The following is a 25,803-nucleotide window of genomic DNA, read 5'->3' as shown; positions in this document are numbered from 1 at the left end:
TAGATATTTGGTTTTATTCATGGATTTCATCAATTGAATTCTTTTCTTTAAACAGTTCTTTAAAAAATAAGAATTTGGATCTTTCTTGCTTCCTTCCTGTTTAATTAGTTATCCCAAAAACAAAACTAAAAAAAAAAGAATTTTAAAAAAATCTTTGAGTCTTGAACCTAAGGCAGATGAGACAAAAGCCAAGCTCGCTAACGACTTTACTATTTATCGAAACAAAAATCATTTGGGAGATTATTAAAATGTTTTCTTTTTCATATATCAAATAATCGAATATTTAATTAAAATCATTAAAATAATACATTCATTAGCCCCTTAATTCTTGAGGCCCCAAATAAAAGAGCAATAACAGCAGCAAAAAAAAAGAAAGATTTCACGTGAGAATGGATGGAAACAAACACGTGATGAATGTGGAAAATGTAATCTCTCACCTGTGTTTGCTCTTGTGTATCGCCTCAAACATTGGACCATCGAATTGATTCACAACGAAATACGTGACCCAATCGTGATCCAGGATGTACTCAGAGCCCGTTTCTGAGGTAATCACCGGGATACCAAAGCTCTGGGCTGCCTTGACTGTCCCCTCATCATCTAGGACCGTTCCAACGAGGCATATCCTTCGATTTTCCACCTCTGCCACTGTTGACAACTCTGGAAACAGAGAAAAGAATTTTTGGCATTAGGATGCACTTCCGAATTCTTTTTGAAGATTTGCAAAATTTCCGCAGAAGTGACTCATGGTCAGGGGATTTGTGCCTTCTTTCCGTAAAAATCTCTTCGCTGTGCCATTCAGTGCAACAACAAAAAAGCCCCACAAATAGGAACAACGTGTGTGTGAGAATGTTTCTTCTTCTATTTTAACTCATCCATCGTATCTTGAGTACAACAAACGAAATTTGCATGTATTTATGATTTATTTTTAGGCACCTTTCGTCTCGTCCGCATATACATTTCCTATGATGCACAAATCTTCCCAATTTCCCAGATGTTTGCCATTTTTCCCCCAAAACACTTCTTCCCCCCGCAAAAAAGGAAAGAAACCACCTTCACTTTGTTGTTGCAGAATTTGCCTGCCTGTGTCGTGAGTGAAGAAGATTCTGAGAATTTGTGTGGTGCCCACAGAACGAATTTTCGAATGACAAAGTGTCGGTCTCTGAATAAATTTCATGCGTATTCATTGAGAAAGTCATTTTGCCAAAGCTAATTGCTCTTCAAGGATAGCTTTAGAGTGCTTTTTGAAAGAAAAATTTCATTAAGTGTATTTAATGGTATGCAATGTATTTCCTGCCAAGGTACTAACAATCAAAGACATATTTTTACTTTGATAAAATATGTAGAAAGCAATGAATGCAAAAGAAAATAATTGGGCGGGAAAATTGTTTTAATTTTTTATTTGTCATTTCCGGGCTCTCTATTATTTTCAAGAAATATTTTATTTTAGGCCTTAAAAAGATTTTTTTTATAATTTTTATAGCTTTAAGATCTAGTTAGAAACGTTAGAATAACATAGAAGTTTCCATTGATAGAAGAATAAATTAGTTTTTGAAGAAAAAAATCATTTGAAAATAAAACTCTAATTCAATGACCGGATTTTCCAAGAAACTCCTAAACGGACCCTCATAAAATTCATTGAACTCTCTCTCTCTCTCTCAAAAAAAGATCAACAATAGCATCTTGAAGAAAATAGTTTTTTTTTCTTCCAACAGAGCTTCAGTTAATTCACAAAACAACCTCAAATTCAACTCTAACAATAAAACTGCCTGAGGACGAAATCATAAACATCAAAAAGAATTTCCAATAAACACTTTTTGAGCGCGTTGAGAGGAAGAAAAAAAATGCGAGGAATTTACATCCAAAAAAGTTCAAGATCAAGTAAATAGCTCACAGCAGGAAAAATGAAAACAATAAATTCGAAACAATTTCCTTCCTCTGTGGGGCAAAAATCGCTCTGAATCAGATCAATCGTCTGATTTCCATTTTTTTTTAAATAAAAAAAGTAAAAATGTTAAATAAATAAAGCAAAAGGCACGAGATAGAGCAATAAAAATGGGAAAATTATAAATAAACATCGTCGAAAAGATTAATATTCCGTCAGCGGAAAATAGGCACGAGAATGTACTTCTTTTCACATCATCTTCTTCATGTTCAATGTAAGAAGAAATTCTTCGCATGATGAGTGCGAAGAAGGCAGTTAAAAGTCCAATTTCCGTTTTTTTTTCATTCAGCAAATATTTCAACAACTTTGCAATGAAATAGATTTTTGATAAATACTTCTTCTCTTTTTTTTTCGTGAAGAGCATAAAATTAGGTATAGAAAACCATGGCGGGACAAGGTTTGTGGTCTGTAAAGAAATCATTCTACAGCGAAGAATTAGTTGTAGAAGGTGAGTAAAAAAAATCCTAAATTCCTTAATTACTACAAAACCTTTCGCGGACCACACTATAAATTTTTTCTACCCGCGTGCGTGATAAATAGATTTATGAGTGATATATCTCATTCTCATTTAGTGAATGTATTAATCATCATTTAAGACATTGCGGTTCCTGAAGGTTCATAAACACACATTTTTTTTTCTTGATTGATAAACCCAAAATAGAACCAACTAAATTCCATTTTGACCTATTTTTAGACACACAACGTAGAGTTTTTATTTACGATACAAAATACAACAAAAAAATCCACGCAAAAAAACTCATAAACCCATTGTAAAGTTTCATGAAGAATTTGCAAAACTATTTAGCAAGTTTAAAGCGATATTTCGGCATCGCTGCGTGCAAACTGAAGGTGCAAAAATTTATAAGAAAGAGAATACTGTAGCCAGAGCAACAAAGTTCAAAGTCGTGCTAAATTTAAAACACTAATTATGCACACAAAACAGTTTCAGCCGAAGACAAACAACTTTTCTCTCACTGAAGGAGTTTTTCTTTTTCTTTAAATAATTATTAAACAAAAAGTAGGTACTACAAAGCATTAGAGTAAATTCATTCAGTAATTTAACTTCCCCCGCGGAGGATTTTTTTTAATAATTGTTTCGCACAGACAAATCCCTCAAATGGGAATTTCTTTGTAAAATTGAATTGTATTCAAAAAAAAAAAAAAATTGACTCATACAGAAAATATTTCAAGATGCTAAAAGTAAGATGATTTTTTTGTTAATTGTGTTTAAGAAGTAAAAAAAACTTCCAAGTGCCGTCAATTTGCACATGAATGTTTAATTTGTCCATTCACACCTCTTTAAAAAAAAACTCCAGCATGAATTCAAAATACATTTCCATCTCATGCGAAAAGTCCGAGAAAATGTGTTGAAATTGCAGTAAATATTTCGGCAATTTGCGTTGAATTATTTAAAAATTGCGATGCCTGATTTGGGAAATTTAATTAATTGATTTAATTTATTTTGATGGATAAAGATTTTTTTTAGGAATAATTTAAAAAAATATATTATAACCGTATGATTAAGTAACTTCTAAATAACTTTTCGACTACCCCATTGCCTTCTTCTTCAGGTCACCAAATGTTGGGAAATTGTCAAAATTAGAGTAAGTTCGTAATACTGAAATGGAACTGGTAGAGAGGTCTTAAAAATCTCTGAAAATCTTCGATAAATCTAAAGATTTAGAATATTATCGATAAAATTAATAGAATAAATTAGGGGAAAATTCTGATAAAAATCTTTTCTTTTCTTTTGACAGATGAGTTTTTAGAAAACAACAAAAAATTTATTGTTCAGGAAAATAATTAGAATGATCATTGAAGGGGCCTGGAAAAGTAATTTTCTCTCAAAAATCCGATTAAAAATAGAAATAAAATGTAAAAAATCCTATAAGATTTTTCCCGGAATACAAAAAATCTTATAACTGACGAAATTGTAAGGAAAGAAAAGAAAAGATTTGTATCAGAATCTACTCTTAATTTATTTTGCTGAATAATTTTTTTTTTAAGAATAATTTTAAAAATATAATTTAACCATATTACTAACCGACTTCTAAATGACTTTTTGATTACTCTATTGCCTTCTTCTTCAAGTCATCAAATGTTGGGAAAATGAGGAAAATGTCAAAATTAAAGTAAGTACGAAATATTAAAATGAAAGTCATAGAAAAGGTAGAAAAGTCTTAAAAATTTCCAAAAATGTTCGAAAAAAATGAAGATTCCGAATATTTTAATTGAAACTAATAAAAAAAGAATTAATAAAAGCCTTAAAATAAGGAAAAATAGGCGGCCTTTAAAAATAAAAAATCCTTATTTGAATATCACTAAAAACACGCAAAATTAATTAACTAAACCCTTTTAAAACACTCGAAAAAACAATAGAAACTTTACTCTTTTCCAGTTCCTAAGTAATTATTATTACGTAAAACATTGAAGTAGAATGTTGACTACATTAAATTCTTCCCAAATTGCATTCTCTCATCAGAAATTGAAGTATTTATTCCGCTATTAAAATGCATTGAAGTTTATTTGCAAAATATTCTTCGTTAAATCCACAGTGTATCGTCTTTTAAATATGCATTTAGGCGGGAGATTTATTATGCGCAACCATTTAAGTCACGTTCTTATGGAAGAAGAAGTTATATTGGTGCAAATTGAATTTATCTGCTTTGTAGATGCAAATTTACTCTCTGCATCATAATGTCTAATCTATCTGACAGTTTTATCACTTATTTACGCTAATGCTGCTCCTTTCGTCTCTCTTGTACTATTAACGTTTATTTGCTTACTTTTTAGTTGAAGTGAGAAACAATGTCCAGAACAACCCAATGTGCGTGTCGCCTTCAATTGAAAATTATTCCTTTGCCTATGATGCGAACCGAATAAATCGAGTTTGGACTTCATTAAGGGAATAAAAATGGGCTTAGAAAATATCCATACGCACTGATTTTTTTTAGTTTAAACTAATTCCAGCTAGTTCTCACTCAATGAAAATCTCGCTGACGTATGAAGACACTTTAATGGTCATTGCCGGTGTGGACTGAATACAACTGGCACTGCCGGTTCAAGAAACTTCCTAAGAATTTTCCTGTATTCCACATAATATTGCAACACTATAAAATTAATTTTATTTAAAAATTCAAAATTCATTGATTAATTTTTGTTTGTTTATTTGCATATTTTTTCCCTCTTGCGAGAGTGCCAAAGACAAATAAATCTGTGAAAGAAAATTCAGCAAAAAGAAAAATAAACTTGAGGATTCTCACAGAAAAATTGGCAAGAAGTTCTTTAGCACACAATATGTGAATTCTCCTCTATTCTCGTCACATTCTTACGTATATATCTCAACAACAAATATATAGAAACTTTGCAAAATGACGACACGAGCGATCTTCTCTCGCACGTCAAACGTGTATCCACTGAACCAATTTTTCCAACTAGTGCTTGTTTTGTTGAGAAATATATTTCTAACATTTTCGCAAATAAAAGTCAGGTCAATGGGAGAGTTCGTTTGAATGGCTTGAATTGAATTATGTTTAAAATATTTTAAATTTATTCATATTTTTCTTTTCTTTTTCTTGGGAAAAAGTTTTACTTTTTCATTTAAATTGTTTAGTTGTTTGTTTCTGTGAATATAAAAAATCGTTAGAACATTTTTCTGGGTTTTAACTTAAAACAAAGCTTAGAAGAACCCTTACAACCTTGTTTAGAAAACATAAAACTCAAAGAACCTATCTTAGAACACTCAGAACCAATTAGAATAATTAAATAATTAAACCAAAGAAGTATAAAAACGTAGAGAGATTGAACTGAAAACGATTTAAAGAAAATTCGCTAGATTTTTTTTAAAAGTAGATTCAGAATTCTAACAGGAATTTTATGTTTGTATGCTGATTTCTATGCTTCAGTTTATGTAGTTTATCTAGAATTTTTACTACTTTTTAGGAATACAAGAAAAGCAATTATTGGCAATAAAAAAAATAGAAAAAAATCCAATAGAATATATGGAAAATAAAATTTTTTAAAGTAAATTCATTTTAAGCTTTGTTTCGTCCTTCCTATGTCATCTTTAGCACACTCACAACGTTTTAAGATTTCAGAAATAATTTCGGGGAAGAATTTCATATTTCCAATTAGAACACAAACTTTCTAACCAACCCACCTTAGACATAAAGCTAAACACAATCATTTACGGAAGTCTTTGGAAGATTTATTTATAATTTCATCCGACACAGAAACTCTTTGCTTTTGTTTCGACTAGCACACGCGGAAATTTATATCTCATCAAAAATATTTTCAGCTCAAAGGATTTTCCAGCTAAAAGTCCAAAAAATGATTGATAAATGCCTCTACTTGCCATCATCCCTCTTCTTCCTACTCATATGAAATCACATTCACTTGTATGGTGCGATGCAGAAAACCAGAGAAATTCTATTTGGCTTATATGAAGCTATTAATAGGTGTACAATGTGAAGAAAATTTCACAGAATTTTCTCAATGGAAATTCTCTTGAGGAATTCTTTCTTGTTTACACATTAAATATTTTCTGATTCAGCCACATTACATATAGTTGAGTGGACATCGTATTGTTTGATGTGGGAATCAGAACAGAGATTTCTTATGTAAAAAAAAAAGTTCATGTTGTGACAATCGGAAGGTTGTCTTGGGGTGAAAAAAAAAGCCTCTGAGAGTTCCACTTAACAAGATTTTTTTTTCATCACAAAATTGGATATATCAGTGGCGCAAAAATAGATCATGGCACACGAGGGGAAGAGCCAAGAAATTTTGCACCAGGAGATTCCAATCGAGAGAGGAGAGTGTGTGGCAGAAAATTGCGGGTGTGGGGAGGAGATAATTCCCGGGTAAACTGATATTCAGTTGCGGGGTATCAGGGAAAAAATCCAATTTGAAAGTGTAAATAGCAGCGAAAACCCGTAAATCTAACAAGTTGTAAGAGAATTTTCACTGATTCACACATTTTTCGAGATTCTTTCCTCTTTTTTTAAACTTTTTTTTTCCTTGCAAACGCGCCATAGGATTTATTCTCAATGGGGAAAGCCAACAAATTTGATATCTCTCTCTCCTAAATATATTTCAACATCATCAGCAATTTATCTCAAATTTTTCACTGAGAAGCAGAAAAAAAAAGCAAAAAAGGATGATTGAGAATTTTTCGGGAGGTTGAAATGATTTAGAAGATAATAAAACTGTTGGAAGAATCGTGTTAATTTCTTCCATAAATTAATTGCTGTTACGTTTAAGATTTAATTCTTATCAAATTTCAATTTGGATTTAAGATGCTCTTAAATGTTTATTTTCTCAATTATATTTATGTGTTTATTTTTCTTTTTTTTTTCTTTTAAATGACCTGGACAGGGGCTTTGTAGAACAAATTTTCTGTTTGTTTCTTTAGATTTATAACTTTTTAATCTGAATTAATAAAGAAAAATGGAACAGCAAATGACTGAATATAAAATTTCGAATGAAATGCGCTGGAAATTATGCAAAATATCATTAAATGAACCATTAAATTAACAAAATCAAGTAGATACAGCTTGAAATTAATGTTTAGAGTTATTTAATTAATTTAATAAACAATACAGACTGCCTATTGTAGTTAAAAATTAATTTAAAAAAATATAAAATTGACTTTCAAGTACCTACATTTGAAGCGCCAGGAAATATGCAATTATTCACTTTAAAAAACATTTAAAAAAAAGTTATTTTTCTTTCTAAAAGCAAGCAATGCTTTAGTGCCCCAGGAAAATGCCAGAAGGTATAGCAATTATTAGGTTAAATCTTTAGAACAAAAACTAGAAAGTTATTTTCAAGGTAGGTTATTTTTTTTAATTCATTTTGAAATGATATTTTTTAAATCATTTCTAAATCAGTTAAAGAAAATTAATTTTGTGTGTTCTGAGTATCAAAATCGGCCTAAAAGTATGCAAAATTAAGAGTAGAACAAAGCTGTCTTTGGAATATTTTTAAATGTTGAATTAGATTTATCTTCTTCAAAAAGAGAAATAAATTTTAAAATTGAATCATTGATTTGTTCCTCGTGAACGATGAGCCCTAAATTACTTTCAAATGATCCCAAAAAATAAAAAATTCTTAAAAAAATATTTTTCAAACAAAAATTGAAAAGAAAAGTTCCCAAAAAAATAAGATGAGATAATTAACAAATCAAATTATTTTATCAAACTTTAATAATTCAATCCGAATATTATCTGTTCCTAAAATTCAAACGAAAAGTGTCAGAAAGTATGCAATATTGCAACATCTTAAACAAGTCTTTAAACGTTTTTTTTTATACAGAAATATTATTTTAAATAAATCCTAGAAATAAAAAAAGAAGTGATTTTCCGACGTTTAAAGACAATAATAATTTTCCGGGTTTTTCGTCGGTTAAATTGGGATACTCACCTAGAAAAACTCACGTTTTCCAGAGCTTTCGGCTCCGAAAATGTTTGTAAATAAATTCCTTCTCTCTGTAGCCACTGAAGAAGGCTCCGCATGGAACCTAAAGCTCTGGAAAACGAGAGTTTTTTAAGGTGAGAACCCCCATTTAACTGACGAAAAACCCGGAAAAATTATTATTATAAAAGAGATAATTACCAATATTAATAATTTTTATCCAAATTAAATAATTATTTAATTTCAAAGCAATTAGCTATATAATTTTCAATACAAAAAACAGCCTAAAAATATGCAATAAAATAATTTTAGGTCAATCCAGCGTTTTTATCAAAGCAATTAAAGTGCAGCAATACAGAAAGGCACCATTAAAATGGAAGTTGGTGATTTGATATCATATGAAATTGTGTTCCAAATCATTGTTTTAACTCTCTCATGTTGACACACATTTAATTCACATATATATGACAAAATGGTCCCATATATAGCTTGCACGACAACCCATAAAAATCAACAAGTACATAAAAGTGCGATACTTTTTTTTCCCTTTTATTATTGTGTGTTTTATAGTTTTTTTCTTCGCGGGACATTAATAGGAGAGATTGTTTTTTATTTCATATAAATTGTGCAATTTTCACTGTTGAATTTACAATTTTAATTTTTCTTTTTTTTCTGCTGTTATTAAAGTTTCTGCACGATGCGAAATGTGAATTTGTAGCAATATTTATGTGGGATTTTCGTGCTCTAAATCCAACAAGATTTTTTTTGTTTTTATTTATTTAGTTAGTCTGGGATCCATTTCACAAAATGTATGAAAACAACTGATTGACTTGGTGAGATGGTGGCAGTTCAGAGTGCGTCAGAAGCGTGAGGAAAAATCACTCAGCAGGGGATGGCAATTTTCGAAATGAAAACAATCCATGCCAATGAACTTTGTTCCTCCATTTTGTCTTTTAATCATCTCATTCGGAAGTGAAACCACCAATTCACTCATGCTCTCTAACGTTCGCACATACGACCCCAAAAAACCACAATAATTAAATTGAAATTCACTTTCAATCCCAAACAGTGAGGAGATACAGCAAGATTCCAATGAAAGTGAATTTTCTATTTAGTAGACAAAACCACAAAATATCTCCTCGACAATTTTACTGAACGTCCCAAGAATTTATTTGATGAGATCTCTTTCTTTCGCGGCAAAGCAGGAAGAGAATTTTCTGAGTGTTTATATAAAATAAATATTAATATTAAAATTTTGTTTATAAGACTTTTTTTTTGATAATCCTCTGGTGGTTATAATAAATAAAATTTTGGGAAAACTAGGTCAATTTTTTTTCTTTTCAGTCTCTCAAATATCTTTTGACTTTCAATGGCTTTTCTTTCATCTATAGCAGGAGAAATTAATTGCAGGAAAACGTGCTTTCTTTCAAAACACTTTTTTTTCTTATTAGAACTTTTGAAAATTTATTTAGCACAAAAGAAGCTTCTAAACTAGGATAAGTAAAAGAGGAAAACTTGGAAAATAAATAAATAATGAATTTGTGTTAATAGGAAAATTGAATTTTCTCAAACGTCAAAGAATTTATGAATTTCCCCCAAAGCTTTGGGCAGAAGAAAAGTTCTTTTCTATTATTTTTTTTAAAGCATCCTTCCCATTTTAAAAATTGCTAAAAAGTTTATTTCAGTGACAAATGATGATAATTTTTAGCTTATGAATAAAGAGAGTAATTCATTGGGATTTTCTCAGAAGAGAGACAGCATACAAAAGCCCACGATGAAAATGAATTTGGCGCCAAAGTGATATTTAGAGTAAATAAATATACAAGAAAATATTTATATATACAATTCCCCCCAGTGGTGGTTAAAAAATAATATAAACATGAGGACAAACTTAACAAGACACACCGATGTCTCATAACGTGTTTTTCATGTGAATTTCCCTAAACATGGGACTCACTACTTTACAATTTTTTCCCATGAATTGGCCTATTCAGAAAATTCTTCTCTGTACCACGTTAAGTTTTCCTTTGATGGAGTTCTCTTCCTCTTCTTTTTCTCTCTCTCACTTTTGGTCTATAAATAAACCAAAATAGAAGATCACCTGCAGGTGAATAAATACAAAAAAAAGAAATGAAAAGGAAAAAATGTGCGCAAGTTCTCTTCAAACGGAAGTTTAATTATATATTTCACTTTGAATGTTTAGAAGGCATACAAAATGATTTACAAATGCCTTGGTGCTGGGTTTGCCGCAACTAAGAAATTTCAATTGATCTCCACGGACAAGATCATTGAAGATCTGGTTGTATCTGGACGAGAGAATTTTCATTCACATTTTCCACACCATCTGCATTTCATCGGCACAAATGTTGGTAATTGATAAGCGGAGATTGAGTGGAATTAATTGAAATGTCAAGACGAATTTTAAAGAAGATATGCGCACCAAAAGACGTAAAAGCAAATGAGATCCTGCGAAAGAAATCTCACAATCTCTCTCCACAAGAAGCTTTCTGTGTGGATGAGCTTATTGTCAATCAACTCCCATAAAAACCATAAGTTTCGCTATGACGTCATTCACAGAGACACACAGCTTCAAATTATTATTATTACATTCTTCTTTTCTCCCCGTGAGACACTCACTCAGCTTTTTGCTTGAATTCTCTTCAATATAGAATTTTATGAAAATAAGAAATTATTTTGAATGCTGAAAAAATATTCAGTTGAGATTTAAATCAAGATGAAAGAAATTCAGGAATTTCGGAAATTATTTCACCAGGAAATTCCAGAAAAATTTAGAATAAAAGAACAGATTAATATAAAAATTAACACATTTAGACCAGATAAACATCACTTAAAAACGTTTAACTGACAGTTTTCATTTTTATACGCCGTAATAAATTTTTAGGCTACTTTTATTTGACATTTATCCGGCTGGCAAAAAAACTTCAAAGGTTGAGCAATTTTGATTATATTAGTGATTTCTTCACGATTGTTCTTGGATTATTATGAAGTCAGACAAATAATTCTGTTACTAAATGCTCAAGAATTGTTTTAAAGTTCAAACATTTTTATAAAATATATTTCTACATACGTAGAATATTAACAAATTATATTCCAGCCGGGTAAACTTTTACTACATCACTGATTTTTACCACACGTGTAGTGTAAAAAAATATTTCTGCGTATTATATCTTTTTTAACGTATTACAATTCTTTTTTTTTTTTTAATAAATCTGGATCAGCATTTATCTTTCTTTTTTAAGGAACTTAATATAAAAATCTGTGGGCCTGGGGTGCAGTGGATAGAGCGCTTGAGTGCGCATCCAAAGGTCGCCGGTTCGAATACAGAACCCGGCAACGCGCCCCATCCGCCAACGTGCAATTAGATCACGTTGATCGGTTGGATCAGGAGATTGATACACTCCTATCCGTAAAATGGCCCACACGTGGTAGTATCTAGCAAGGCCGCCCACTACTTCTCCGCAAGGAGAACAACAACATCATATAGGGTGGCCGGCCCTGTTCCTATATGGGACGTAGCGCCAAAATATTTATTTAATATAAAAATCTAAATTTATGACAAATAATTGTTTTTTTCTTTCCCCACACATATTAACTCTTTTTGCGCCATGACTTGAAGCATTGTATCTGTGTGCAAAAGGCAATTCACAAGTTGAGTGTTAAAAATATATTTTAACACATTTACTGAGCAATTATCGCTCCTCATAAATGCCTCATAATTAAAGCGACTTCTTTATTTTACAAAAATCAATTAATTCATTAAAATCAATTCTCAACGGAAGCTCCGCGAGATGTGTGCCACTGCCTGTATAAAATAAAATAAAACTCATAAAAAAATTACGTGAAAAGGGGAAATAAAAGTTAGAAACGCGATTAACTTTATTTTTCCCCTTGATTATCACTCAACGCGCAAAAAAACAGCGAAGAACGCAGCTGAGGAAATAAATTAATTAACTTATTTTTTCCCTTCTTGACAATATTCTCATATATACGCGAGTCTTTGGGCCTTTGCGGTGAAGATGAAAAAAAGACGCGCACGACAGATTTAAATAAGATCTGAAATTATCTTGTTGGGGGGCTGTCGCTGATATATGTTTTCTTCACGAAGTGTGAGACTGATTGCAAAATGACATCGTCAGCCTTGATGCTCAATAAAACAAATGTTATTCCCATTGAGAAGTCTTGTGGGAGCCATACTTTGTTCCCCACACCCCCACAGCTAAGTTTAGGGCCATTGATGAGTTGGCAGAGGTCAAGAATCTGCAAATAAGTGTGATTCGTGTGCTCTCTGATGGTTGCTTTTTAATTAGAATTCGGTTCGATGATTTAATCTGTTTGACTGTTTAACACTCTCAAATTAGATCAATTAAATTGTAACTTAAAGAGATAATCTAATTTATATTGAAGCTAAAAAAAAGATAGGAAGTAAAAGGAAAAATTTCCTTGTTTTTTATATTCCAGCGATGTTTTGATTTATTTATCCTTTGACATGAAATTTTTACAACAAGTCTTCATCGACATTTATGAGAAACATCTTTAAAAATATCATGAAAACTAACGTAGACTTGCACTGTGGCCATCACTTGTCTTCCCCTGAACTTCCTTTTAAAAGCAATTATCATTATGTACGTAAGAGTGTGATTTTATTAATTTTAAATTGCAAATGTAAGCACCTCACAAGAAATAATGCTTATCTTCAAACAAAATCGTTTGCATTCCTACCTAATATACTAGGGGATATTCTCGCATACAAACGTAAGAGACTGTGTAAGATGAAAAGAAGATTAAAAGCAGATATATTATCTAAAGGTATTTAACCTATAATTTAAAAGAGAATTTAATATGAAAAAGAGAATGAAGAACATTTATATGGTCTAATCATTTCCTATAAAAATTTTCACTTTGCTATAAAAATGTTCTTAGCTATAACTTTGGAAATTAATGCCTGCTCCTAGATGCTATAAAAATATCAGATAATGCCTCCATGTTGTAAGTTAAACAAAAAATTAATTTACAGTAAGTAAAACAATTTATAGTATATTTCTGAAAGTCTTTTATAGGTGAGTATTGTGTAGCTATGGAACATGAGACCGCTTTTTACTAATTTTATAGCAATTAAGGGTTGATCCTAAGCTTCTAGTAGTGTGCTATAATATTTAATTTATAATATAGTGTTCCAAGATTATCTCTCACAAAAGCTAAAAGATTTAAAATTCTTGAAATTCATCACTATACTTTTATGTAAAGTTATAATTCTCACTTGTCAACTTTAATTTGCTATAAAATCCTCTTCTTTCCTATAAAATTGTCCATAATTTGTAACTAATAGCTACAAAATGCGAAACACTCTTAATTAATCATGATATTCATTTATGAGAAGTATTCGTATTCGCTTATAAATTTTATAGCACTTTTGGCCTTATGTTTACTTCATTTACTCCTTTCAAGTTTTTTTTACACACAACATAATGAGTTGCTCGAATATTTTTAAACCCATTTTAATATAAATTTTCCTATTAATTCTAACCCTTCGAGAAGCTAAGAGAATAAATCAAAACGAATGGAAAAATTTTTAAATTTCTTGGAAATAATTATTAGAAAAAAAGTATTCCAAGGATCCCCATCCTTAGTACCTTTCTTTTCTTTCAAAAACGTGTTGACCATAGGGTCAAAGTTCTTTTTGGGTAAAAATCTTCAGGCAAAAGGAGAATATTAGTCACTCATCTTCCCGGAGACATTGAGTATGTAAAATATTCATTTTAATAATACAGATGTCCCATGTCAGAGACTTTTCCTTCATCTTCCTCTTTTCTTTACTTCACTTCCAATTGCAGCACAATGAACCGGAGTTAAAAATGATGTGCAAGAGTAATGATCGCAAAATTCTTCGTGGCAGTGTAATCAATCAACACTTTAGTAGAGCAAGAAGAATGAATAAAAAACATCACTGAATTTGAATTACTCAGCTGTGAAGATCAACGTTCCCCACACAAATCCTTGGGCAGAAAGTCCCTCAACTCACAATTACAAAGAATGCAGGATTTTTTTTCTTAAATCACTCACTTAAACATTAAAATATCGCATAAATTTTACCAGAATGCGGAGGTCCAATGATCCCCCAATGGTATCTCGCAATTGGCATTTTTTGGGTCAGCTCCAAGCACGTGTAGTTTTTGAATTTTTCTTCCTCTGCCTCACTACGAAACACCCTCAATTGCATGGATTTTCCTTCACTTTCACGCACACAACAAAATTTAATAAATAAAACCAAGAAAATCAACCACTAGGCCATCGATTTCTCGGCCACACTGAATCATTCTTGAGGAGAATTCTTAAACATCACGCCACACCACCATCATCCACCATTCACTGTTACGAGTGAACTGAAGAAATGGCAAAAGAGTCTTTTTTTTTCCTCTATATTCCAACCTAAACTTTTCTTGCCAATCTTGCCTCTCTTTTGCACGCACACAGAGTTTATTTCTCTCTTTCTCTTTCTTCGAAGAAAGCCACAAACTTAAGCAAGATGACCATCTCTCGTCTTGAGGGCAAAGAGAGGATCTTGTTGAAGACAAGAGACCCAAAAGTGTCAGGTAACAGCATTTAAAAGACCCGTGTGCCGAACTAATTTTCAGGGGATCTTCTATATACCTACCTGTTAAAGGTAGGTCAGATTTTAATTTGAAAGGAGATTTATGAAAATAAATAGTTTGGAAACTTCCATAACTTCTTGAGTTTATGTAGTCTATGTTTTACTCTAGCTGCTCTAGCTAGATTATTTTTCTCTAAAAGTGTTTACTCGCTTCATACAGAAGAAAGCTTATTCTTCGACAAAAAGAATCGAGATTATAAAAATCAGATTTCAAATTTTCCGCTGAAATCAACTAGAAAGATTTGTCTAAAAATGTAAACAATGACGTCACTTTTATGTTCTTTGGCTTTTTCAATGCTAAAAGTATTTTGACCATTTTGACAAAGTATTTTAATACCGCAACAATTTCCTCACAAATAAATATTTTCGTCAGTAAGCTCATTTAACCCAGAGTTAATAATATTGAATGCAATTTAGGCAAATTTCCCAATGAATTCCAAGAAATTTACCCCATTTCCGGAAATGGCAGCAACACATCATTGAGCTTCCCGAGAAAATTCCCACGTTTTACGATCTTCTGCACGTCTCAATGGAATTCTTATGCTTTATGTTGTGTATGTATAATGTTTTGTTGCTAAAATGCCTTCTCAGTATATACACAACCTGTTGCCTTCTGCACACCCACGCGCTCCAAAGACGCGCGCGGGTTTAACGGAAAAAATCCACACCAAACAGACCAAGAGACATTTTTTTTTGCATTCAAGCTCTACTCCACGAGCAAAGTGCTGAACGACCGTTTATTGATTTTGAACTTAAATACGCTTTGTACTAATGCTAATAATTGCTTTAAACATTCTTCTGGTTGCTCAAATACCCTAAATCACGTTTTTATTCAAATCATATTTCATCGGGATTCTTATAAAAAAAAAATAGGAATTTTTAGGAGATTTTAATAACTTTTTCAAGACTTTGTATTAAACTCCCAAAGAAATTGATTAAGAAGGTATTTTTCCCACTCAATGATACAATCAATTAGAGCTAAAAAAAAATCTTAATTGCTTTTATATAATCAAAAATTACTTCCTAAACTTGGATACTCAATCAAACAGACACGCAATCGTATTGAATTGTTCAAGTTTGTGGGAGTTTTTCTTTTTCTTTTTTTTGACTTTAATTACTACACTCAAAAACATTTAAGTTTTGCATAAAAATAAAAATCGTGCAACGACTTCTTTTAACAAATTTTTAAAATATATTAAGAATAGGATGGAATAGGTTGTATCTTAACTAAATTAATATTTTTTTAAGTGAATTCATTATTCAAGATTAAACGCTAAACTGATTAAAAAAAAAATGTTGCTCAGATTAATCGAGACTGAGCGACATTTTTATGAGATTGAACTGCTTTTTCATTGCTCTTAAATGATTGATTAAGAATTGATTTTCTTAAAAAATACTTCCATTAACGATCTTATGAGTTTATGAACCTAAAGTTAACTAATATTAGCGATTAGAGAAAAAATTCTGTTCTGAATAGTTTTGTATTAATTCTGATTAATCTGAGCGATATTCTTTAATTTTTTTTACGCAGTTACACAGTTTTTTACGCATTTTTTCGTCTCTTTGTACATTAGTTTGGCGTAAGATAAATACAGAACTAACAAGAAAAAATTGAATAGAACATTTATCCACAACACAGATAAAATTATAAAGAAAATTACTTCTAAGCGTAAAGGACATAACCTAAAATTCATTCTTAAATTTAAGAATTGAGGTTAAGTATTTTGCTCATCGTTTTCTGGATTTCATGATTTTCTGTAAATTCTATTTCTTTCCATTAAATTAAAATTAGTAAAGGACTCACTTAAAATTAAAAGTTTAGCAAAAGAACAATCTTGAGGTTATGTTTTCTTTTAAAGGAAAAACTGACTTCCTTTAATTTAACCGCCGACGAAAAATTAATAAGACGACAATAATGACGTCAGTGGATTTGATTCTATCAAAAATTTCTCTTTTTCTTCTCTTTCAATTCGAGATTTGTAAATTCTGACAGTTAGTCACTTTTTTTTATTCGTGTTAATAAAAAATTTGTCTTTTCAGAAGTCTTTTAAAAAATTCTTGAAAAGAAAATCTTTTTTTTTTTTTAATTTTAAAGCAGAATTAATTAAACGTTGCAAAAACACCAACTGTCAAAATCTTTTAACTTTCTTGATAAAAATAAAAGATTTAAAATATATTTTTGACAGAATCGCTTTCAATTTCAAAACTTTTCTCCTACAACTTACGTATATTTTAAGTATAAATTAATAAATAAACATTGCAAAATGTTCTTTAGCAGAATTTAATTGTTCTTAACCTAAATTTCAGACCATTCCATCTGTCTCTATTTTATAAACAAATTCAACGTTTTTGGGATGATTATTTTGACGCTTTTTGCTAAACTATTTTGAGAATTATAAATTTATATTTTAATAAATGATGAGAATCTCTCACAGAGCTAATTCTGTGCCATCGAATGTAAACATTTTTGAGCTGATGGCAGCGGAATTTCCTCTAATTGGCCAACAATTGTTTCACTTTCAATCTCTCACGGCGTCTCGTACACGGAGGGGAAGCTCCGTATTTTGGGGGGCATTTGAAGGAGATGAGACATTTTGTGAGATGAAGAGGAGAAAAGACTGCAAAAAAGGGGGATGCTGATGTGCTGGCGGGACAAAAATAGACAGGAAGTCTCCCAAAAAGTGATCTACATTTTGCCAAAGTGATTAACGAGGAAATTATCACAGCACACACACACACGTGCGGGTCCACCTCGCTCAATTGTGCCCCCTTTTTCCTTCTTGGCGGAGTCTGCGTCATTTTTTATGATTTAGTTTTGCAAATCCGCGTGAATTTAATCAAATTGCTCAAAATGCGTGTTGCCTCCCCTAATTCACACTCATTCACACCACCCAAAAAATCCTCAAAACCCCGTCAAGAGAGCCTCTGACGCCAACAGTGCCGCCAGGAGTTGAGTGATTTTTGGCACCGCGACGCCACAGGAAGTCACTCGTTGTGATAATGAGAGCAAAACGAGATCTTTTTTTTTTGCGCGACGGAGGAGATTTTCTAAGAGATTGAGTGATAAAGTTTCCTCATCAACCACGGGAACAGGTAGAGCGACAGTTAAATTAACAGCTGCTTTGAAATTCAAATGAAAAATGTATGTAAAAAGTTAAATCTATAATATGTTGTGAATGGTAGGTATATAAATTGAAGTGTGTGTTTGTTGATTTTGAATTTTGACCCCAAGACGTTATTCTATATGATTTTATTGTGAAATAGCTTGACCGATTGTTATGAGATATTATGGATTTAATAAACATAAATACAAGATTTCATAATTGTAACAAAATCTTCTCATAAATTCCCTTTCTTATAGTTCCCATACAAATTTTACCATTTTTTGAAATTTTCTTACTGAAAATTGAAGTTCCTAAAAATGAAAAAATCCTGGTTTTTAGCGCAGCTAGAAATCTATTCAAGGAGCTGTTTTTAAGCACTAAAATTAGATAAATAAAAGAGAATAACTTGAAAGAAAGGTTCGTTCTTTCGGAAAATTTTCGTTTAACATTATTTCAGACATTTGACACATCATTTTTTGACGTTTGACGTCTTTTCTAACGTTTGAAGCTACTTTTTCTAGTTTTTAACATTCTTCCTATTGAACTTTCTATTTTTTTAGTCATTTCAAAACGATTTTGAACATCAGTTTAAAATATTTCTAAACTGTCTGATTTTTTTAGGTTGTTTAGAGTCCTCAAACATTCTGCCCAGAAAATTTCTCATTTTAGATCTTCATTTTCAGCTTCATGTCAAAAAAGTCTTCATTTAAACGGGAATCTGTAAGGAAAACTCAAGTATTCCCAACAGTTTTTCAAAACTAGGAGAGAAGGCACATAAAAACTTTATTTTTCAATTTCGCTTTTTTAACCTTATTCGTTTTATTCATTCTTCTCAATAGTCTGATTTTGTTGCGCCCTTCAGCATCTTAGCGTTAAACTTTATTCATCTTAGAGGTACTGGAACTACTGGAAAGTTGATTTTTCGGTACTTATACAGCAGCTTTGTTTAATTCGATTTTAGTTAATAAATAAATCACTTGAAGTTTCTTCTTTTTGTTTTTGCAGGGCCAGACGTCATTTCGACATCCACACAGCCCACACACTTTAAGTTTAAAAAATCTATAGTTTTTTTTAGTGTTCAATGGGTTCAGTGTTATTTAATGCAGATTAATATCAAAAGATTTTCAAGATTTACTTCTGTTGAATGATTCTCGTCTTACTTCTCAATAAATTTTGTTGTTTGCGCAAAATTATTAAGGAAAGAATTCCAAAAAAAATATCGTTTATTTTTCTTTTCTTGTTTATTTATCAATTTATTTGTTATTTGACATTTAAAATAAAATTCATGTATTTGCTCCATATAACATGCATAAAAACATAAAATCTTATCAATTTATCTACTCTAGCTTCTCTTCAGTCTCAAATAAAATCAATTTATCTAATTTTTACTTTTTTTTTAATAGTTAAAAATGCAATGAAACTCGCTCACATTTGCCCGGGGGCTTTCGAGTAAACTATGTAGTTGTTAATGTGCGACCGAGATGGCGCAACTCGTGCCTTCCCGCTCTAGCTCGCAGTGAGGAGCAAACAAGCAAAAAAAAACGATCGCGAGTGGTGCAAAAGGTTGGAAAATCCCAATTTGAAAATCACACAGCCCCATTGGGTGGGTGAGATCACCTTCCAGGGAGCCCCCGTGACCCATTTGGGGCAATTTATTGGCGGGAAAACTTAAAATTTCATTCAAAATACCTTCACATTTGGATTGTTCCTCATCCGCGATGGATGGTGGTCCGGTGACGCCACTTTCAGACGCACATTCCATGACTTTCTAGGTTCTTGGGTGCTCTGTAGCTGGCCTAAATGTCCAATGGTACCCCCACAAATGCCCGCAGATGCCACAACACCTGCCCTTCCTGCGTGGAATGTCCCCGAAAGAGCTCCCAAAAAAAAATTGGCAACTCACAAACAGACGCACACAAAAACGAAACTTCCGTGGGTTTTCTTCACTTTTCCTACGACTTTTCTGTACAATTTCTTACTTTTTGCACACTTGAACACTCTCCCATGACCCTCATGGACTTTTCACCGTGCAATTTCACACAAATTTCCACGCGAAAATCACCACAAAGCCACAAATTTTCCTCACACTCGCTCGGAGATCAAATTGGAACTAAAAAAACGGACAAAAATACTTATTCCTTCAGTGTGAAGTTTACTGATGATTGGTGTGTGAAGTTAGCTGCAAGATTATTCCGAGGGTTGGTTGAAGTAACTTAAAGCAAACTTCAGGATGTATAAATTCGAAATTATTACTTTATAACGACAAAAGAATTATCACACAAAAAACTACACAATTATTGTTTTTGGGGGCGCTTTGGGGGGCATTTCAGTTATTAACTCTGTGATATTGTGCCACACCACGGGCGCAGTAGAGGAAGGGAGAAGCAGCGGCCAGGAGCAATCCTGCCCCCATCCAGGGTCTGTGGAAGGCCCACGCAAGGGCTGTAATGAGGAGGGCCAGGGAGAAGGAGAGAATGAAGTTTGCCGACACGGGATGCGATGGATCCGGTGCAATGCGCGACAGGAAACGATTCTGAGCCACTGAAATGAGTTGAAAAGAAGAAATCCAATTAGAATCTTATAGGAAGTTCTCCAGGGAAGGCCAATTGGCTACATACGGGCAACGTGAACAACGGAAGCCGTTGCAGTGGCGGCAAAGAAGAGGAGCAGCCACCCGAAGAAACGAATAATCCACGTTGTCATCCGCTGGGAGTGATGTTCCTGCTTGAAAGCTTCCGTGACACTCAACTGGCCCCGGTAGACGAGCAGGACGTGGGATTTGAGGCTTGTCTCGTACGGGACAATCGTCCCACGCTGCAGGCGCCCCACAACAGTGTATGATTCCCCCTCAAGCCCGGCAAATGAGAACTGGATGCGAATATCGCCAACTTCCGGATTCCAAACATCGTTGCAGTGATAGTAGAGCCCCGAATGGAGCTTCACAGCCGGATCCTCCGGTCGGCTGTCCGACGTCAGCTCCACAAAAGTCGAAATGCGATCCTTGACAGCTGCTCCCAGCTCATAGTAGCCAATCTGGACGCGCTCCGCCACCTGGATGCGACTCTCAATGGGAAATGCTCGTGGATTGTGGTGCCCAGTGCGAATGTAGAAATTCCGCGAATCAATGAGCTTATCCCGCCAATCCTGCGTGTAGTAGTAGTTCTTGTCTTCCGTCTCCACCGACGCAATACTCTCCCCATAGCGATGCTCCACAGTCTCCTCAATCCACTGGAACATCTGCACACGCCGCTTCAGCTTAACTGCCTGAACTTGAATCCCGTAGTCGGGCTCCGTGAGTGGCTCATCTGTCACGAGAGTTCCGGAAATGTGCACCAGGCGCCCCTCGTACGTGCTCTCCAAGGGATTTTCCGGATTCAGCGATACAGCGTCATTCAATGCCTCATCCAGGGACAGAATCTTATGCACAGCACGTCCCTAAAATGAAAAAAAAAATCCCTCAAAAAGCCTCCCAAATTCCCCATTTTCCTCCAAAAATATTTTTGTTTGTTTTTCATTGAGAGGCAAAAAGTGAGGTTATGCGAGGGAACTCACCTCATTCCAGAAGAGAATACTCGCTCCAGCAATGAAGAGGATAATCCCGAAGGTAGCGATGAGCCAGCACGCACGGAATTGCTCAATTAAAGTCATCGTCTTTGCATATTTGTGACAAAATTGGAGATTTTTCCGATGAAGGAAAACTTTTTCTTAACTTACTTTCCCGGGAGGCCACAATGGCGCTACTATCTACTTTTGTGCTGCCACAGACGGGTGATCTATGAAGTAAAATTTCAAATAAAAATCGTTGTTTCCCTAACCCTTGGAGGATTTTGCTGGCACATTTCGTGATAAATTCTACGTCTGTGTGTAGGAAAGTTCCATTACTTCAAGATCGTCGAAAGAAAACTTGGAAAAACATTTTCTTTGAAGAGAAAATTTTATGATGTAAAGATTTTTCTTTATTTGGTTTATTCTCTTCAAAACGCTTTAAAAGTTAAAAATGTTTTGAAAAAAAGTTTAAAAAAAAACAAAGAGGTAAAAAAAGGAGGAAAAAACAAATACAGAAAAAAAACATTTTATCTACAAGGACGCCGGTAAGATGGCGGCTACCAAAGCAGCCAAAATGGCGTCTAACTAAACACGAAATAACCTCAAAACTGAAAATTTTGGCATAAAAAATCATCAAAATGGCGTCTAAAATCAATAAAATAAAATCCTTCTTAATGGTTTTTCATCAATCTCTATTTGAAAATCATAAATTGTAGGACATTAATAAATGTCATCATACATTATGTTTATTGTACAAATTCTGTGTTTTTTTTTAGAGAAGCGAGAGTTAATTTTTTTGCTCATATTTATCAGTTTTTCCATGGGATTTTTCATGTTTTGTATGTTCAACAAAAATAATTAATATAATATAATATTTACACTATATGGCTTCACAAGTCACTCTTCTTCTTCTTCCTCTTAACTTCGGCAACTCAATTTCGTGCTTAATATTCTTCATTTTCTTTCCTTTATTTTCCACTTTGGAGTGGAATTTTCAGGCAGATTTTCCATGGGATTTACGAGTTTTTATTAAATTGGCTTCGACTTGATTAAATTTTCCTTTTTTTTTAATAGAATCCTAGTTGTCTAGAAGACGCCATGTTGGAAATTTTGACATTACTGTTTTGGCGCCATTTTGAAATTTTCTTTAGAGACTCTCGTTAAGTAGAAAAACAATTTGAAACCAATTTTCACGCTCTTCCCATTTTCTTATTTTTTTTCATTTCCTATCAACAAACTTACAGTGCAAATTGTATACGATTTTATCAACAATTTTACCTTTCTTTGACTCTTTTTTTTTATTCAACAACATTCGGGATATTTTTTCTGCTTTTTTCCATACGAAATAAATGCATTTTTAAAAGAATTTCTTTATGAAAAAATTACACGAGAAATTGATAATTATTTTTCATTCTTTTTGTGATAATTAATTCTTCATCTGCAAAATAATAATATAATTATATAATTATTAACTTAAATAGGAAAATACTTTCTATACACACTAACATTTTTTTTTCAACTTTTTTTTTTTCATTCTTTTCTCATAGATTTTCCCTATATAGTTTTTTTCTCATAATCTTTAGGTTAAAAATTAGTTTTATCTCAATCACAGTTTTATTAATCAACCAATCGCAATCATTCACAAAGGAGGGCGATCAAATGATTTTTTTTTATTTTTAGTTTTTTCTTTATATTCAATTTTTTTTTAATAAATGACAAAAGAAATGGCGAAATGCAAGAATTTAGAAAAATAAATTAATTATTAAAACAAACAAAAATATGTATTGCAATTTGGACAAATTTTGGAATTTTTTTTTGTGCACATCTTCACACGCAGCATTCACACGTTTTAGCAGCAATTTTTAGGCATCTTCACGCGGTCTCGTCTCACACACTGAAAAAGGACTAAAATGTTTCTCTGTCCCTCCTTGACATTCCACTGATTGTGTCCTATTTACACTTAATAAATTAATTTTTTTCTTTATTTTATTACATTTATAAGATATTTTCTTTTCATTTTGAATATTGTTTTCTTGCCTATATTGTAAACGTAACACGATATTTTTTTCATCCTTTGCATCCTTCAAATAATATTTTCTTTTGTTCTCCTTCATCTCTAAATATTGGCCTGAAGAAGTTCCATGTGATCTTTCCCGGCAAATTTTTCTTTTTTAATAATTAAAAAAAAATCAATTTGAATGTTTTCTGATTAAAAAATTGTTTTTTTTTTATAAAAAAAATCTATTTTGCAATTTTTTTTAAAACAAAAATTAAAGCCCAAAAAATTCTAAAATTAGAATAAAAAAAGAAAATATTGCTTTCGAATTTAATTTCAAACACTTTCCTCTCTTAAAATATTTGTGCACGCGGGAAAAATTACAAGAGAAAATTCACATTGATGATAGGGGAGCGGGGGACAGTCAGAGAAATTTTTTTAATGATGCACATGAATCCAGGAAAATCTCCTCGGCTTCTCCCATGGCGATCATGACTTAGTGGAGGACACCGAGGAGAGGGATTCCTCTGCAAGAGACTCGTCACACGGCACGGGACAATCTTCAGTGATTGCTGGCTGCGAGGCCAACAAAACTAACGAGAGACACCACAAGGAGGCACGAGATTCGCACCGAATCCCCAGATCCAGTCGGTGAGGCACCTGGACCTGGATGCATGGCTGGGGATCGGGTAGTGTCGAAGGGAACATCCCCAGCACGACCTGAAAGTCAGAGAAAAAAATAAAATTTATTTAGCAAAAAATGAATTAAATTTGAACAGGTTCTGTGAACCAACCGTAAATGCCTCCATCACCAGATCCTGACCCTTCAACCCCATCGAGATCGCTGTCGTCTGTATTGTCAGAGTTCCACATGGCAGATCCTTCTGCCATATCTGACTGCATCTTGTCCGAGTCGATGTGATTAGAGTGCTGACTTATCTGCCAGAGAGAAAGATTGAAAATTATTAGAAGAATTAGGGGAATAGTGGGCGAGTTAATTTGTAAATTTAAATAAAAAAAAAAGATTTTTTTCTTAATTATTTAAAAAAGGATTCTTTTACATTTTTTTTAAAGAAAAATATTAATTTTATTAAATTCTGAAATGACAAAATTACCCCATGTTCCTCTAATTAAGAAGCTTTTATTAAAAATAAATTTATTCATTTTAAAGAACTTTTCATTTGTCTCTGAAAATTAATAAAAATCTTCAAAGAATTTTCATTAAAGTCCTGTCTGTTACAGAAGATGAGATATTAACAAGAAATTGCTGGGAGAAAAAGTAGTTTATTCATTTTGAAGCATTTTAATATTTCTTTTGAAGATGAAAAACCAAGCTCGTAAAACACAAAATATCGTTGAGAAATATCAAACGTTAAAGAGACCTAATGCTTTTCTATCACCTGAGATTAACAAATCACTTTATTTAAATATTTCTAAAAGAATTAAACCGTCGAGTTAAGATAGCGACAAAGATATATTTTTTTTATTAAAAATAAATTAATTTTCTCAAAAAATACAGAAATCAAATTAACGAATTAACGATCCTTTTATGATGAATTCTTCCTCATAGAAAAAATATATGTAAGATTAACAGTAAGGCATGAGCGGATTAACGGGACATCGATCGCCAACCTTGTCGGGACAGTCAGTGTTGTAATGGCAGTGACTGCGACAGGAGGTGTGTCGACATGTCCTTGCCGCTTGGAATGTAAGAATTATCTTACATTTCAGAAGTGGGATGCGACTCTGCCGCAGAAGGAAGTGGAAGGAGTTCAAAGGTGATGAAGACATAAAGGAAAAGGTAGGCGATTAGAAAATAAAGAGTAAGAGCGGAATTAATAAAATGGCGGCAAAAAAGGAGCTCCAAGCAAAGAGCGGGAACCGGGAAAATGATGAAAAAATAGAGATTTTTTTTCCTCTCTTTCTCTCCGCAATTGAGTAGGTTTTTCTTTTAGGGATAGAAGAAGTGTGTAATATGACGAATGAGATTGTGAGCAAAGTTAATAGGGAAATAAAATAAAGAATTATCTTGAAAATGCATGCAAAATGAAGATTGTTTCGAGAGGTGGTATCGGGAAACGGGAATTGCGCGAATGCACTCGGGTGGGTTCGAGATGAGTCGGTACCGCACCGA

The 25,803-nt window shown here is 32.7% G+C and overlaps 4 protein-coding genes across 17 annotated transcripts in view; 1 reads left to right on the top strand and 3 right to left on the bottom strand.

Annotated features, from left to right (window-relative positions):
- Positions 1-20,291, bottom strand: part of LOC129792889 (protein ECT2) — a 42,183-nt gene extending 21,892 nt beyond the window's left edge. For 3 of the 14 annotated variants that reach the window (XM_055832294.1, XM_055832288.1, XM_055832302.1), the window contains exons 1-2: positions 19,817-20,260; positions 438-657 (exon numbers count right to left, since the gene is read on the bottom strand). In XM_055832294.1, coding sequence (XP_055688269.1) covers positions 438-657; positions 19,817-19,889 — 293 coding nt within the window. In that variant the 5' untranslated portion in view covers positions 19,890-20,260. Of the gene's footprint in view, positions 1-437; positions 658-14,464; positions 14,752-19,816 lie in introns of those variants that run through there. The other 11 variants (XM_055832291.1, XM_055832293.1, XM_055832290.1 and 8 more) reach the window with 6 other exon arrangements.
- LOC129792945 (beta-1,3-galactosyltransferase 5) overlaps positions 1-25,803 on the top strand; it is a 1,144,668-nt gene that overhangs the window by 730,073 nt on the left and 388,792 nt on the right. The window lies entirely within an intron of this gene.
- LOC129792956 (transmembrane protein 43 homolog) lies at positions 20,363-21,873 on the bottom strand. Its single transcript, XM_055832452.1, has 3 exons — positions 21,680-21,873; positions 20,746-21,562; positions 20,363-20,668 (listed from the first exon to the last, which is right to left on the bottom strand). The coding sequence occupies exons 1-3, from the start codon at positions 21,773-21,775 to the stop codon at positions 20,454-20,456; spliced, it is 1,128 nt and encodes a 375-aa protein (XP_055688427.1). The 5' UTR covers positions 21,776-21,873; the 3' UTR covers positions 20,363-20,453.
- Positions 22,349-25,803, bottom strand: part of LOC129794276 (division abnormally delayed protein) — a gene marked incomplete at its 5' end in the record, with an annotated part of 82,755 nt that continues 79,300 nt past the window's right edge. The window contains 2 exons of the mRNA XM_055835054.1: positions 22,349-24,389; positions 24,464-24,608. Of these exons, the coding sequence (XP_055691029.1) occupies positions 24,232-24,389; positions 24,464-24,608 (303 nt within the window). The remainder of the gene's footprint in view (positions 24,390-24,463; positions 24,609-25,803) is intronic.

This window comes from Lutzomyia longipalpis, chromosome 3, assembly GCF_024334085.1.
Source record: "Lutzomyia longipalpis isolate SR_M1_2022 chromosome 3, ASM2433408v1".
Lineage (NCBI taxonomy): Eukaryota > Metazoa > Arthropoda > Insecta > Diptera > Psychodidae > Lutzomyia > Lutzomyia longipalpis.
The sequence above is the reverse complement of the archived record's forward strand: the minus strand, read 5'-3'. Positions and strand labels throughout refer to the sequence as shown.

Coding starts and splice junctions, on each gene's coding strand:
- LOC129792956 (XM_055832452.1), bottom strand. CDS start 21,775: ATGACTTTAATTGAGCAATTCCGTGCGTGCTGGCTCATCGCTACCTTC. Junction 21,563..21,679: donor GTATTCTCTTCTGGAATGAG/GTGAGTTCCCTC, acceptor TTTTCATTTTAG/GGACGTGCTGTGCATAAGAT. Junction 20,669..20,745: donor TTCCGTTGTTCACGTTGCCC/GTATGTAGCCAA, acceptor AACTCATTTCAG/TGGCTCAGAATCGTTTCCTG.